Genomic DNA, 15,094 nt, shown 5'->3' with positions numbered 1-15,094 from the left:
TAATAAGAGCATCTCCTCTTATCCATAATAAAAAAGTATAAATAAATAAGCAACCTATTTTGAACTACATAACCCTTTTAAAGTGGTCCAACAATACTATGTCATTTTTTTTTATTTGATACCACGTCAGCAATTTTCAAGTAATTCATCTGTATATTTTATAATTATATATAAATTATAATTATATATAAACCATAAAAATAAAATTTGATACCACGGTATGATACGAATTTTTTTTTAATTTGATGAATTTTTTTGCATGCTTTTAATTTGAAACCATAAAAAATAAAGTGGTCCAGATGAATTTTTTTAATTTGAAACCATAAAAAAAAATTCGTATCATACCGTGGTATCATACCGTGGTACCAAAATAAAAGAATTTCATTAATCATACCGTGGAAAGACACCGAAGAACGTGATAGTAATCTTGGGTACCAACCATAAAAAACTAAACTGTTGAGTCATGCTATTCACTTACACTAAAGTTTGGAAACAATTGGAAAATTTCTCTACATGCTTGATAATAACTCCGGGTTCAGAAATATTATCTGTCTTATATTGACTTAGTCCACCAATATTTTTGCATCCAATTCAAACTCAACTTGAGTGAATCCCAGATAGATTTCTTACTCAATTGATTGCCATTATAATACATGCTCGTGCAGTAATCCGGAATGGCTTGTGCCACAAACTTAAGAAGAATTTCTCTACCCGCCATGGAAAGACTTTTGCTACACCGAAAGTTTATCTTTTTCCAAATGCGGTCCTTGATGAAATTAAAGACTCCCCTTTTGTTTCTTCCCACCAAGGAGGCTAGTTCAAGGTAGTTTCCAGCCAGAACCTCTTGATCATGGTTTAGACTTCAGAACATTATTGCTAAACATCATTTTTTACTTAAGGAAATTTATTGATTGGCCTGGGGCCAATTCAAACACCTCAAGGAGTTGTTTCATAGAACTCACCTCCTCATTAGTAGCACACATGAATAGAAAACTATAAGTGAAAAAGCAAGTGAGAGATTGTTTTCTATGAGTATCAAAAAACTGTTTTTAAAATAATTTTCAATCATCAAAGATATTACTGAGTTGAGTCGCGGACTAGATCACTCTCTTTTAGACATTTTGCGGCACTATCCAAAATTGTGCAAGTAGATTATCAACTACGATATCGTCAGGATAAGACAATTCAGTTAAAACTGTATTGGTATTCTAATGCACCATAGAAAACATACTAGAATTATACCATCGACTCTAAAACCGATAGGAAATCGAGCATAAAAGGGGAAAAGAGAAAGATGAGAACTGCATCCAACGAGTTTGACACTCTTTATATAGTGATTGAAGCAATACCACGTATGTAAACTATTCAATATAAAACTTTAGTATTTATAGAGTTGAAAGTTACTTAACGTATAAAATTTTTCTAATGTAGAACCTCAACAATTTTTAAATTCACACACTAACATACATATTCTCCATGTTCCAACCATCCTCCACTTAAATTAAAAAAAAAACTTGTGAAATAGCGTCAAACGCTTCTATAAGATTGTGCATAAGTAAAGGTGTCTTCAGATTTGAACTTTTGCATAGTAAGTAAAATTCATATTCAACAAAAGTGTCTCGTAGTCTTAAACTCTATCTCTGATATCAAATCCACAACCAACCTTTTTATAAGGTGTATTCTAAAAAATATGTGCATTAATGGTCTTGTGCGTCTATCACAATATAATGAATGCTCTATGAATTATACTTCAAAATTCCATAGGAAGCGACCCCACTTCCACATTCACATAGGTGAGTCTATCAAAAGTACTCCACTTAGAGTACATATCTCATTAAGAGTTTCTATTACATCATCTTTTCATCGCTTCAGGAATCATGCTTCTCTGATTTATAATAGCATGTTCATCTCACATCACTTCACGACTTATTATTACCTATTGAACATAATTCTTAGGATCTCTTGTCTTTTAGGTCAGGTTACCATCATGAGTAACTCATTGATCTATAAGCAATAGTCTCATCATCTTAGATGTGTTTAAGACCTTCTCTATAACTAACTCTTTTGTCAAATGATTTGCTAAATTTTCATTAGTGCATACATGATCCACTGTAACAGCTCATTTAGAAAATAACTTTCAAATTGCGTTGTGCTTACGACGTATATGATGTCTCTTACTTTGTAATAATGATTCTCAATCTTTGCAATAGTCGCGGTATTATCGTAGTAGATCAACACAGTTGACAATGATTTTTCCCATAGAGGGATCTCAACTATTAAGCATCTCAATCATCTTGCTTCTTCACTAGCAGTAGCTAATGTTATCATTTCTGACTCTATAGTGGACTAAGCTAATATCATCATTTTATTTGATTTCCAAGATACAACTCCACCAACTATGCTAAATACATAGCCATTGGTTGTTTTAGAGTCATCTAATAAAATGTTCCAATTAGCATTATTATATCCTTCAATGACAGTAGAAAATCTTTGATAATGTAATCCTAAACTCATGGTCCTTTTAAGGTATCTCATATTTTTTCGATAATGTGTTGATGCTCTATACTAGGTTTACTGGTAAATTTGCGCAATTATCCTACGACGTAGGAAATGTATGGTCTAGAAAAATCAGTGGCATACCTAAGGCTGCTAATGATGTTCACATATTCAGTTTGTCTAACACCTTCACCAGTGTTTTTGAAAAGTTTTACATTTGGATCATATGGTGTGCAAGCAAGTTTACATTCAAAGTATTTGTATTTCTTTAAGATCTTTTCAACATATTGAGACTGATCGAAATAAATTCTCTTTTTTGACTTAGTAATCATGATTTTAAGGATTACACTCGCTTCTTCGAGGTCATTCTTATCAAGGTTGTTACACAACAATGATTTCAAAGTATTTACAACATAGATGTTTGAACTAAATAAGAGTAAGTCACATAGGGACATATGATAGTGCAAATGTTATTTTCAGATTTGTAACAAATACATTTGTCACTTTCATTCATTTTAAACTCATTTTATATATCAAACTTTTCATGTCATTACTTGGATCTTATTTAAGATCATGTAGAGAGTTATCTAACTTAAAGACCCTGTTTTCTTATCCATGATTCATGAATCACAAACCTTTAGGTTGTTCCATATAGATTTTTTCTTCCAAATCACCGTTTAAAGAAGCAATCTTGACATTCATTTGGTGTACCACTAAGTTATGAATAGCAACAAGTGAAATTAGTACTCTAATGGATGTAATTCTAGTGACCAATGAAAAGTGTTGAAAAAACCTATATTTTCTCTTTGTCTAAAACATTTGGCTACAATGTGAGCCTTGAACTTATCAACAGTTGCATCGAATTTTAGTTTCTTTTTCAAAATCCTTTTACAACCTATCGGTTTGCAACCAGCTGACAAGTATACTAAATATCAAATCTTGTTAGACTCTAGAGAATACATATCATGTTCATAGCTTCTAGCCAAAAGTCTACATCCAAAGATGACAAAACTTCTTGAAGATTTGCAGGATTCTTTTCTAAAGTATTGACCGTATATTTAGGTCCATAATCTTTATTAAAAGTATAGTCAGAATAATTGTTCATAAAAGTGATAAAATAACGTTTTTCATCTCTTGTTAAAGTCCCATAAACTTCACATATATCAAAAGTGTATTAAATCTAAAGGCTCATATTATCTGATTACTGATTTATGTGAACTCTTTATTATTTTAGCTTAACTATAAAAACCATATTTTTCAAAATTATTTAAAGATAACTTTCGAATTAAACCTAGTTACTTAAGTTTAAAATCACACGTTTGTTCACATGATGGAGTCTAACATGCCAAATATTAAAATCACAACATGTGAGCAGAATGAGACATTTTTTAATTTCAACATTTAATTTAAACATGTTATTAGTGGCTACTATTTCCCGACAAAAATACCATTTTTAGAAATATTGTACAAATATGTCCCTATAGATTGAGTAAACCCTGCCTAATTTAGAAGAAAACCAGATACAAGATTATTTCTTATCACTAAAGCGGGTTATGAAACTTTCTAGAGAAATTTTTTTTTGTTTTATGTTTGACATAATTTTTGAGATCCTTTCAAACAGAGTCAATTTGTCAATAATAACATCAATTTGAAATTGTTCATCCAAAGTCATACCTTTAGAGATGATCTCATGAGCTATTTTCTGAATTTCATGGGATTGAACCTCTACAGATTTGTCATTGGCCATCTAATACTTAAGATAGCGACTCACATCATACTTTTTAGCTTCAACTTCCTCGGTATCATATTTCTTCTTTAGAGCATCACAAACATCTCTAGCAATATTGTAGGAACTGTAGTAATCATGCAAATCATTTGCAAGCCTATTAAGAATATAATTCTTACAAAGGTAATCATTATGTTTCCATTGGGTTAATTCAACAGCTTTCTTATCCTTTTCTTTTTGTTCAGTTGTTTTATGAACAATTGAAATGTCATCTTTTAGAATGCTGAGAACCTTTTTATAGTTAAGAAAAGTAACATATTTTGTTGTCATCGTTTGACGTGACATCTCTCCTACCAAAATAGTTTATTGAAATCAGAAGCACTATAACTAGATTCAGTAATTTCGTCGATAGATATGACAGAAAAAAATGTCTTAAAATTATTGTTTTTGAGTTTCAAAAAAATATTTTAAAAATAATTTTCAACCACCGAAGATATTACATGGTTGAGTTGCGGAGTCGCGTACTAGGTCGCTTTCTCTAAGACGTTTCACGACACTGTCCAAAATTGTACAAGACAAATTAATAACCACGATAAAACATACCAAAAGGCCGCTCTAAAATCGAAAGAACAATGGTATTATGATCATTCAAAAAAAATCAAAGGGACATGAAAAAAAAAAGTGGAGATAAGTGGCTTGAAAGTGAATAGAGCTGAGAAGGGAGAAAAAAGAAAGTTGAGAATATATAGTGATTGAAACACTTTTAATATGTAAACTATCTAATGTGACACTTTAATATTTAAATAGTTGAAAACTAATGAAAACTTTTCAATACGAGACTTCAACAATTTTTTAAATTCACACACTAACATATTATTTATGTTCCAATAGAGATAATATGAGCCATTTGCCAAACTTTCACTTCATGGATTTGGTCTATCCTCACGGTTTCCTTTATTTAGACAGAGAGCTCAAATGATAAAAAAAAATACAGTTGAACTTATATACACTAAAAGGTTTTATACACTCGAAAAATAATGACTAATAATATGTGATTTTTATAAATAATTATGTCAAATATTATTAATGGTTTAATGATTGTGATTGATTGACAGTATAAAATTACGAAATTAATTTTTTTTTTAAAAAAAACTCTCAATCAACTCACATTTGCTTGTTTTTGTTTATTTTAAATGAGTTGAACATAAAAATTATTTTCTTAATAATGAGAAACTTTCTCTCTCGCAGTTGCTTAAATAATGTAAATTGTTTAATTTTAAGCAACCATCCATGCTACGTAATCACGAGTAAAAAAAAAATCAATGCTGTATAGTATGTAATCAAACCCAAACGAAGAAGAAGAAAAATAAGCAACAAAGTTCAATGAATTAACTGACCATTGATCTAGCACATCTTGTGCGTATTAGTACGTGGAGATTGAAAAATAAAAAACCTGACCATCTTGTGTTAAGTTTTTTATTTTTTTTCATTTTTTAAGAAAGTAAAAGTCCATCAAAACTGACCATCATTTTAAACTATAATTTAATTAAAAACTCAAATTAATCATTAAATTATTAAAATTATTTATAAAAAAAAAAAATTAATCTTTAAAAAAACAAGTTTCTATAGCTCAAAACATTTGGGTATAATCTATCGTTGCTAGTGTTGAGCAGTGGGAATATAACAAGTGGTATATTGTTGCCACGTCAGACCTATGAAATTAATTGAAGATAACATGGCGTTGCTCTCCCGACCGTGTTAACCTTGAGTTTGTGGTTGCACTAAGCCTTTTTATCATTGATTGTATAGAGAAGAAACGGAATGAAGCTTGGTTGCCTGATTTATGGTTATAATAATCTCCTCTCCAGTAAGGTAGTAAAATGTCTTGACACTTTTTCCTATGTGATTATTAATTAGTTTATGAATGATGATAATGCTATTTAAAACAGAATAATAACGTGAAAAGGGAAGAGAAGCAGCTCAAGCTCATTCCTTCAAACACAAAACAAGTTAAGTTTTTCAAGAGCTTGGCTCCTCCTCTTGCGGCTGCCTTTCTCATCTTATCTCCAATTTGCGCCACTCCAGGTCACTTCCTCATCCTTTCTAAAGTACTAAATTGTCCCTGCTTTTTTATTCAAATTGCATTACTGCCCACATGCCATTCACTCCTCTTACACGGAAATTCGGGGAAAAACAGCAAACTATATGGATTTTTTTTCCAAAATATCCATTTTTTCAATTTGTTTTTAAAATACCCCACTTTAAACAAAATATCTTACATTTGAATTTTCATTATGCAACTATGTGAAACAAAACAAAAATTGGGGATAATAGTTACTCGGATCTTATATACACGACCTTCTTGAACGCACATATTTTTGTACTAATTCATAAAATAAATAATAAATAAAAAATAATATATAAATAATTAAAAATTATAATTATTAATTAATAATAATATAAAATTAATTAAAATTTGTAAAAAATAAAAATAAAAATTATAAAGATTTTTAACTATTTAATAACTCCCATAGCCAAACTCCCTTGGTGGTTTCCTTTTTTTATGCATAACCTCCTCCCACTGTATTAGGTGGGAGTTTTGGCCTCTTCCCACTTAATAGAGTATTGATTTGACTAAGTCACGAGACTTGAGACTCAAGTTCGCTCTCTTAGGTTGAGTCCAATATAAGTTGAATTGAACTCCTAACTTCATTTGGACTTTAGTAACTCAGTCCAAAGCCAGAAATGATTCATGATGCTCTAAATTTAATTTAGAAATTTGGAGAATGACTCATGGGAAACTAATGACACATTGATACATGCATGTCCAAGATGTGCGCAAGTGACCGAAACACCATTCATGAGGAACCTCATTTTAGATAATAATTTTAGAAGGTTTTCCCTCCCTAATTTAGCTACTTGTTCTTTTTCTTTCCATCATTTATCTAAAATAAAAATAATGAGAAAATCCCAGTTCAAGAGGAGAAATAAATAACATGGTTTCTAAATTGTTTGTCAATGAACATGTGATAAGTGATAAAACATGTGCCATTGAGACATAGGCTGAATATTTCTGGCTTCTAAAATAAGGCTGGCTAAAGTTGTTGTTAGTGTGTTTCAATTGGTTGAAATTGTTATAAATGTTATTGGAGCTAGCTTCATTACTTTTTATAAGAGACTTTTGAGTTAACAGAAGTTGATGTATTTATACTAGTCAGCTATTATTTTCAAAGAAATTGTTACTTGAAAGGAACATGAAGTTTATGTTTGTTAGCTTGTTGTTGTACAGTTTCAATTGGCCAAACCATAGATATCCAAAGAGGAGTCACATTATTCCGCCAAACATGTATTGGATGTCACGATGCAGGTGGAAACATTATACAACCAGTGAGCATCCTCTTTTTCATAATTACATCTTTTATGTCCAACCATACCCAAACTCATATTTTTACTCCTTCCATTGGTTTTCCTTGCAGGGGTCTACCCTATACACAAAGGATTTACAAAGGTAGACATGAATCAATATTTCTTTCTTCTCATTAATTTTTTCATATCTTTTAAATAATATTCAAAATGTTGGCCTATAGAAATGGAGTTGATACAGAAGAAGAAATCTACCGTGTCACATACTATGGCAAAGGAAGAATGCCGGTAAGATAGATATCTTGTGTTGACTTGATACTTAGCTCTCTTCCTTAATGATTGTTTGACCTTCATCATTCATATATAGTTTATGTTTAAGGGTTAATTTAAATTTAATTTCATACAAATATTGGGACCTCTACTTGATAGAAAAAAGTGATCATATGCAGGGCTTCGGTAAAGAGTGCATGCCACGAGGGCAGTGCACATTTGGAGCTCGTTTGGAAGATGAAGAGATTAAGATATTGGCTGAGTTTGTCAAGTTACAAGCTGATAAAGGGTGGCCAAGTATAGAAATTGAAGATAAATGATTTAGCAATTAACTTATGTTCTTCCACCTTTTCATTATCAGATAGTACAAAATCATTTATTTAATGGTTTACAATTATTTTGAGCTTGTATAGTTATAATAAGGTCGAAAATTTGACTTTATTTATATTTATATTAGAAATGTTATAGTTATGACTATGAGTACTTAACAATCCTTATGGCTTGGTACATTGCTGCAGGAGATGAAAGTAAAGGAATTGCGAAGATTAACCTGTTCGGCAATTAACTTTTCTTTATGGTTAATGTTCATCCGTCCTCTTGATTTTGCCTACACTATTGAAAGCTATGATCAGGTAGTGTATTTTATGCTACAAGAAACTAGAATCCGATAAAAACCAAAAACATAGGAGGGTTGAATGAGTATTCACATTTCTTTACACCCTATGTTATAAAGTGTGATAAACAAGCTAGTAAATTGCTACATTTCTATGTCAGATAATATTATTATATATTAGTAGTAAGGGTATTTTAGACAATTCTAGACAATTCTATTCTTTTATATATATATTCATTGTAACCCTATTAACTTGCGGTTTTGGTTCATTCTATGTTATGAAACCCTAGAGTGGTTGTTTCTCTTCTTCCTCTTGCTTTCTCTTTTCTTTGTTAACATGGTATCTAGAGTCTATTTCGATCTTCCTTGAACGATCCTGCCTCTATTCTGCTGTCGAGTTCCCAACAATTAGGGAATATAATTATAGTTTCTCTTTTCTAACATTCCAATATTCAGTGAGATTTTTTCGTTAAACCGTGTCCCAATTCTGCTTTACCCTTTCTTTGTAGCTTTTCGTTTATTTTCAGTAGATAGTAAAAAAAAAAAAAGAATTTATTAGGGTTCTATAGACCTTTCCACAAGCCATTAGGGTTTGACGCTCTAACCAACCGAGCTAAAAAGAACAATGGGTGGTAAAGTTTACTTTGAGAATCATTTATTATTTGCATGGTTATTGGGAGATTTTGATTGATCGTTATGAAGAGATGATTGAGAATTATCATCTTGGGATCTACCATAGAGAAGAGAGAGACTATTTTGATAGAAAAGACAACCACCAAAAGAGAAAAGAGAAGAGTAACCCTGTTCCCGATTTTGTTAAATCAATCTCACAAAAACATCGATTGCGATCACGAAACAATCAAAGAGAAGAACCAAGCTAACAAAAAAATCAAACCGAAAAAGGAGCGATCAAAAAAGGAGCAACAACCATATCAAAATCAACAGATAGGAACAACCAAAGAAGTAGCACCACGAAACAACCATATCAAAATCAACATATAGGAACAACCAAAGAAATAGCACCACGAAACCAAATCCAAACAAACCAAGGAGCAACAACCATATCAAAATCAACAGATAGGAACCACCAAAGAAGTAGCACCACGAAACCAAATCCAAACAAACCAAGGAGCAACAACCATATCAAAACAACACAATGAACCTCCAAACCTTCTCTCAAAGCCATACAAATAATGAGACAAACACAATCACTGAGACAAAATAAATTAGGGATAACCTAGTGCTGTGCGAGCATGATTTCTCCCCCTACAGACGTCGTTTTACCGATCCGACCGTTGAAGACGAAGACCTGAATGTTGTGAACCTTCTGTCCAAACATCAACCAAATTCAACGGTTAACGAATGCGCAATCGATGTTTTTGTGAGACTGATTTAACAAAATCGGGAACACGGTTACTCTTCTCTTTTCTCTTTTGGTGGTTGCCTTTTCTATCAAAATAGTCTCTCTCTCTTCTCTACGGTAGATCCCAAGATGATAATTCTCAATCATCTCTTCATAACGATCAATCAAAATCCCCCAATAACCATGCAAATAATAATGATTCTCAAAGTAAACTTTACCACCTATTGTTCTTTTTGGCTCGGTTGGTTAGAGCGTCAAACTCTAATGGCTTGTGGAAAGGTTTATAGAACCCTAATAAATTCTTTTTTTTTTTTTTACGTACTGAAAATAAACGAAAAGCTACAAAGAAAGGGTAAAGCAAAATTGGGACACGGTTTAACGAAAAAATCTCACTGAATATTGAAATGTTAGAAAAGAGAAACTATAATTATATTCCCTTTTATATATATATTCATTGTAACCCTATTAACTTGCGGTTTTGGTTCATTTTATGTTATGAAACCCTAGAGTGGTTGTTTCTCTTCTTCCTCTTGCTTTCTCTTTTCTTTGTTAACAGTCTACATCAATTAGAAAATCTAAGGCTCGACTCTCTTCCATCCCTTTGTTTAAGAGGAGTAGATGAAGTTTGTTAATGTGTTTATAAGTGGAGAATTGGCTTTCGAACCTTCAAAGTCTTTAATCTTGCTCTTCTTGACAAACCAGGAAATGTTTGAGAGTCCACTACTTCCTGTGGGGACTGATAACTTTTATCTACGATAGTTATTTTAGCTTAATTTATGAGTTTAATTCAAAAGTTTTTATTTGAATTAACTTTCACTCTTTAAGTATTTGGCTTTGCATTTTACTGTAGATAAGTTATAGTTTTTAGCATTTTTTTAATGTATATTTCACCTGTTTGTTGCGCGAGAATTAAATAATTCATCCAAAGACTAACACTACAAGACATTAGAGTGACCCCAAGATTCTGGAAGCAGTTTTTAAAGAGAGTTTTCTTTTATCCAATAGGTCTTTCACCTCATTCCTTTTTAGGGTTGACCTATGAACATAAAAGGGGAATCTATATAACTACCACATTTAAGGAATTGAGAAAGGAGTCGACGGTTGAAAATCCTAGATCTAGAAATCAATGCCTCTACCATCCTACATCTTCTTACTATTTGTATCATTCTAGTTTTAGGAATTAAAAGGGTGGACGTTGAATATTTCATGCTTAGTATTCGATATCATACATGAGTTGTTGTTCTTATGATTTTCCCTAAACTTGTAATGAGTAAATTTTCTGTTATTTAGATATGTTAATATTATAAGAAATAGTTAGTTTTAAAGTAATGATTTAAAGTCTTCAATAACTTTAATCCATGTTTTACTATGATATATGTTTATTTAGAGAATTGGCCAACTTAGTTCAAATATAAGTTCATTGGATATTCGACATTCTGATGAATGAAATCCAACAAATTCATTTGTAGACTAAGGATAGAATTTACAAAGTGTTTTTGTTTGTTTCAAAACTAATTCTTAACCGAATTACATCAAAAGACAATTTCTTCAACATAATATAATTGAAAGAGGGGCTTAATTTTGTGTAAGAGGATGTGATCTTATTGAATCGACAAAACATCTATTTTTTGAATGTTGGACTTTTTCAAGGTTGTAGGGGTGAGATTTTGAATTGGTTATGGGCAGGGGCTTATAGTAAACGTTTAGAATTTTTAAAGACTTTGATACATATCCATATAAAATCTTAAGGTTATAAATATATAGTCATCTATTTTATATATTCAATATTTTGTTTATTTATAATTGATGTAAGACTTTAACCATTAACACTTGAATTCAAGTATTCAACAATAATCATACTGCATTCAGGTGTATTTGGTCCATTTAAAAGGAAAAAAATTAAGAGACTTTCTAAAAAATGTTAAGTTGTTTGTCATGGAATTGGTTGAATGTAAATCTTTACGATTTTAACTGCTCATCTTTATCTATGTGGTAAAATATGGACTATCGAATGGTTTGGACAATCGTTGCTCGTATGCAGAATAAGTTTCTAAATTGGATTCTTCTGTTGTAACATAAATTATGTAGCAAGATTAAATTATTTTTCATAAATTATGAGTCTTTAAGTAGCATGGCAATTCTTTTGGCATAGGTCTGCACTTCTGCATAATTATGTAGGAAAAGGAAAAAATTCATGTTTTGAGGTGTTCTAGGTTTTGGTTGTTAACTATTGATCTTAACGAGTACCAGTAGAATTTTATTTTTTTAAATCGGTTAAAATATATATTTTATTTATAATTGATGTAAGACTTTAACCATTAACACTTGAATTCAAGTATTCAACAATAATCATACTGCGTTCAGGTGTATTTGGTCCATTTAAAAGGAAAAAAATTAAGAGACTTTCTAAAAAATGTTAAGTTGTTTGTCATGGAATTGGTTGAATGTAAATCTTTATGATTTTAACTGCTCATCTTTATCTATGTGGTAAAATATGGACTATCGAATGGTTTGGACAATCGTTGCTCGTATGCAGGATAAGTTTCTAAATTGGATTCTTCTGTTGTAACATAAATTATGTAGCAAGATTAAATTATTTTTCATAAATTATGAGTCTTTAAGTAGCATGGCAATTCTTTTGGCATAGGTCTGCACTTCTACATAATTATGTAGGAAAAGGAAAAAATTCATGTTTTGAGGTGTTCTAGGTTTTGGTTGTTGACTATTGATCTTAACGAGTACCAGTAGAATTTTATTTTTTTAAATCGGTTAAAATATATATTTTAAGTCAGTTCCGTGTTTGAGTCAACATCAAAAGACTTAATAAACATGTTGTTTTTAAGTTGGTTTAGTTTATCTAACTTAAACATTATAAATTTAGTTTAACAAATCATATTTTTAAGTCGGTTATTTTGATCAATTTACTTAATAGATAAAGTTAAAATAATAATTTTTTTTATAATAAATTTCTCATTTTTTTCTATGTTCATGCTCCATACATAAATACAATATTTTAAATTAAAATTTTGTACTTTCGACCACAATTTTATATAATCATCTAATAACCAAAATATACAATATCAGAAGTTCATACAAAATATATAATACAAAGAAGATGTCTCCCGTTTCTAACTACACTTGACAAGACAAAAAATGATTTAGATGTCCGTTAATAAAATTACAAAATCATATTTAGCAATATTTCAAAATAAAATCCACACAACGTTCTTGAACTTCTTTAATTTGATTTGGATGAAATAATCTTGAGTCGTCAAATATCTGAACAAAAAAAAACACCATAAACATCGATTGAATCCTAATTTTTATCATACGAACATTAAAAAAACACACTAGGTCTTATAAAATTGAAATCACAAAAAAATGTTAAATGCATAAAATTGTTATAATATTATAAATGAAGTTATTTATTTATAAACAACTTACTATAGGAAAATTTCATGTTATCTTCAGTTTAACTTTCAAACCTAGCAACCTATAAGAACCTTCGAAAGCTCTACAAAATAAAAATAATTATTAAAATTGTGTTATAAAACATATTACAATACTTATGAACAATATAAATAAATTAAATACTTACAAATCACTAATGTAACATATTTTTTTATCTGACTTCCTTCCCAATTAATATATAAAGACTACATTAAGCTCCTTAAGATTAATAATAAGCAATTGTCAATAACAACTACAATAAACAATTAAATATATGTTATATTCAATGTGGATTTGAGCATTAGTTGAATCATTTTCATTTTGGATGAAATTTGTATCAATAAATCAACACACTTCACTCTTTTCTAAATCAATACAACGACGGTGTAGATACTTAAGATATGAAACTTAATTTTCATTATAAATAAAATTCATAATTTGACAAAATTTACAATTTACAAATAAAACATACTCATGTTAGTCAAACTTGTAAAATGGTGATACATATCTCTTCTTTATCCATACACAACTCTACAATATCTTTCAATGGAAGGAAGAAAAGAAACTAATTCCACCATGTTCCAACTTGAATTCGAAAGGCTTTGACATTTTCGTTGTCATTACCATCAATTGTTCAACATAATTTAGTTGAAAGTTTTGTCTTTTTGGTTGAACATCATCTTTCTTTAATACCTCAAGAGCCTAAACCATTAAAATAATATATTAGCCAACATAATTAAAAGGACTCAAGTATTTAAGTACATAAAAATAAATATGTGTAACAAATACCTTATTGACAACAAATTACAAGAGTCTTTTAACCACCTGAGCATTTGCATCTAGCACTAACCACAACCCTCACTGTATCATTATTTAGAAATTAATTAATTTCAATGTGCATCAATGATAAGAGCTATTACTTCAGGAATTATGGTTTCTTTAATATCTTAAAGATTATAAGAGATATTACTTCAAGAATAATAGTTCCTTTAATCTATTAAAGATTCATCATACCACTTTGTTCTTCTTATTTGAGATACAAGTTCGGTGAAGTCATATAGATAAATGATATTCAGTAACATTCTATATTTTTTTAATTGTTTTGTTCTCTTTCAATAGTAAGATATACATGTCTACTGTCTTTAATACATAAAATACTACATTGTAAAATTTACAGCTTATCTGTCTATCTTTCTACGTAAAATACTATTGTTTTGCTCTATATTCTGTCAACACACAAATTATAAAAAATAAAATATGTAATTTTACTTGAGAATCAAATATGTCTTAATGAATTGATGAAGTGGTGACGATAAAATGACAACGGGTTGTGAAGTCGAAAGGCAAGAAGTCAGAATCCAGGTTGTAAGTACTTCACGATATATAGGTTAGGAATAGAAAGAGAAGGTTTAGAGCGCAAAGGTTATGGGAGCGGGAAGATAAAACGCTAAATATCTTTTCTATTTTGTTTAGTCGGCCAGTTATCAATAAAACCGTATAAAATAAGTTTTAGTCCTCATTTTATTAAATCGTTAATTGATTTCAACATGGAGAAATATAAGATATATTAAATTTTGTTTTTTTACCATCTCTCTTAAGTCGGTTGCCAATCTAACCGTTAAATATTTTTCACATATTTACAAACTCGATGTACTAAAAACTCAATTTTCTATATATAAATCACTTCTAATCTTAATTATGGGCACATCTTGTGTTATGATTTTATAAAGATAATAAAACTCTATTTTTGCTTTTGGAAAAAGTAAGTCAAAAAGAGTATAAGTAAGCTATTATAAAAGAAAAAAGTACTTAG

General features: G+C 30.1%; 1 protein-coding gene across 3 annotated transcripts; it reads left to right on the top strand.

Moving 5' to 3' along the window:
- Positions 1-5,864: 5,864 nt before the first annotated feature.
- Positions 5,865-8,775, top strand: LOC101503422 (cytochrome c6, chloroplastic). 3 transcript variants are annotated; one of them, XM_004505260.4, is made up of 7 exons: positions 5,868-6,094; positions 6,172-6,307; positions 7,512-7,609; positions 7,699-7,730; positions 7,810-7,873; positions 8,035-8,152; positions 8,374-8,775. In XM_004505260.4, exons 1-7 carry the CDS (start codon positions 6,044-6,046, stop codon positions 8,418-8,420), a joined length of 546 nt encoding a protein of 181 aa, XP_004505317.1. In that variant the 5' UTR covers positions 5,868-6,043; the 3' UTR covers positions 8,421-8,775. The 3 variants fall into 3 exon arrangements, with proteins under 3 accessions (XP_012572603.1, XP_004505317.1, XP_004505318.1); XM_012717149.3 differs by lacking the exon at positions 8,035-8,152 and having other exon boundaries at positions 5,865-6,094; XM_004505261.4 differs by lacking the exon at positions 8,374-8,775 and having other exon boundaries at positions 5,870-6,094; positions 8,035-8,326.
- Positions 8,776-15,094: the final 6,319 nt, after the last annotated feature.

Source organism: Cicer arietinum, chromosome 6, assembly GCF_000331145.2.
Source record: "Cicer arietinum cultivar CDC Frontier isolate Library 1 chromosome 6, Cicar.CDCFrontier_v2.0, whole genome shotgun sequence".
Classification (NCBI taxonomy): Eukaryota; Viridiplantae; Streptophyta; class Magnoliopsida; order Fabales; family Fabaceae; genus Cicer; species Cicer arietinum.
This window is presented reverse-complemented; position numbering and strand designations above follow the sequence as displayed.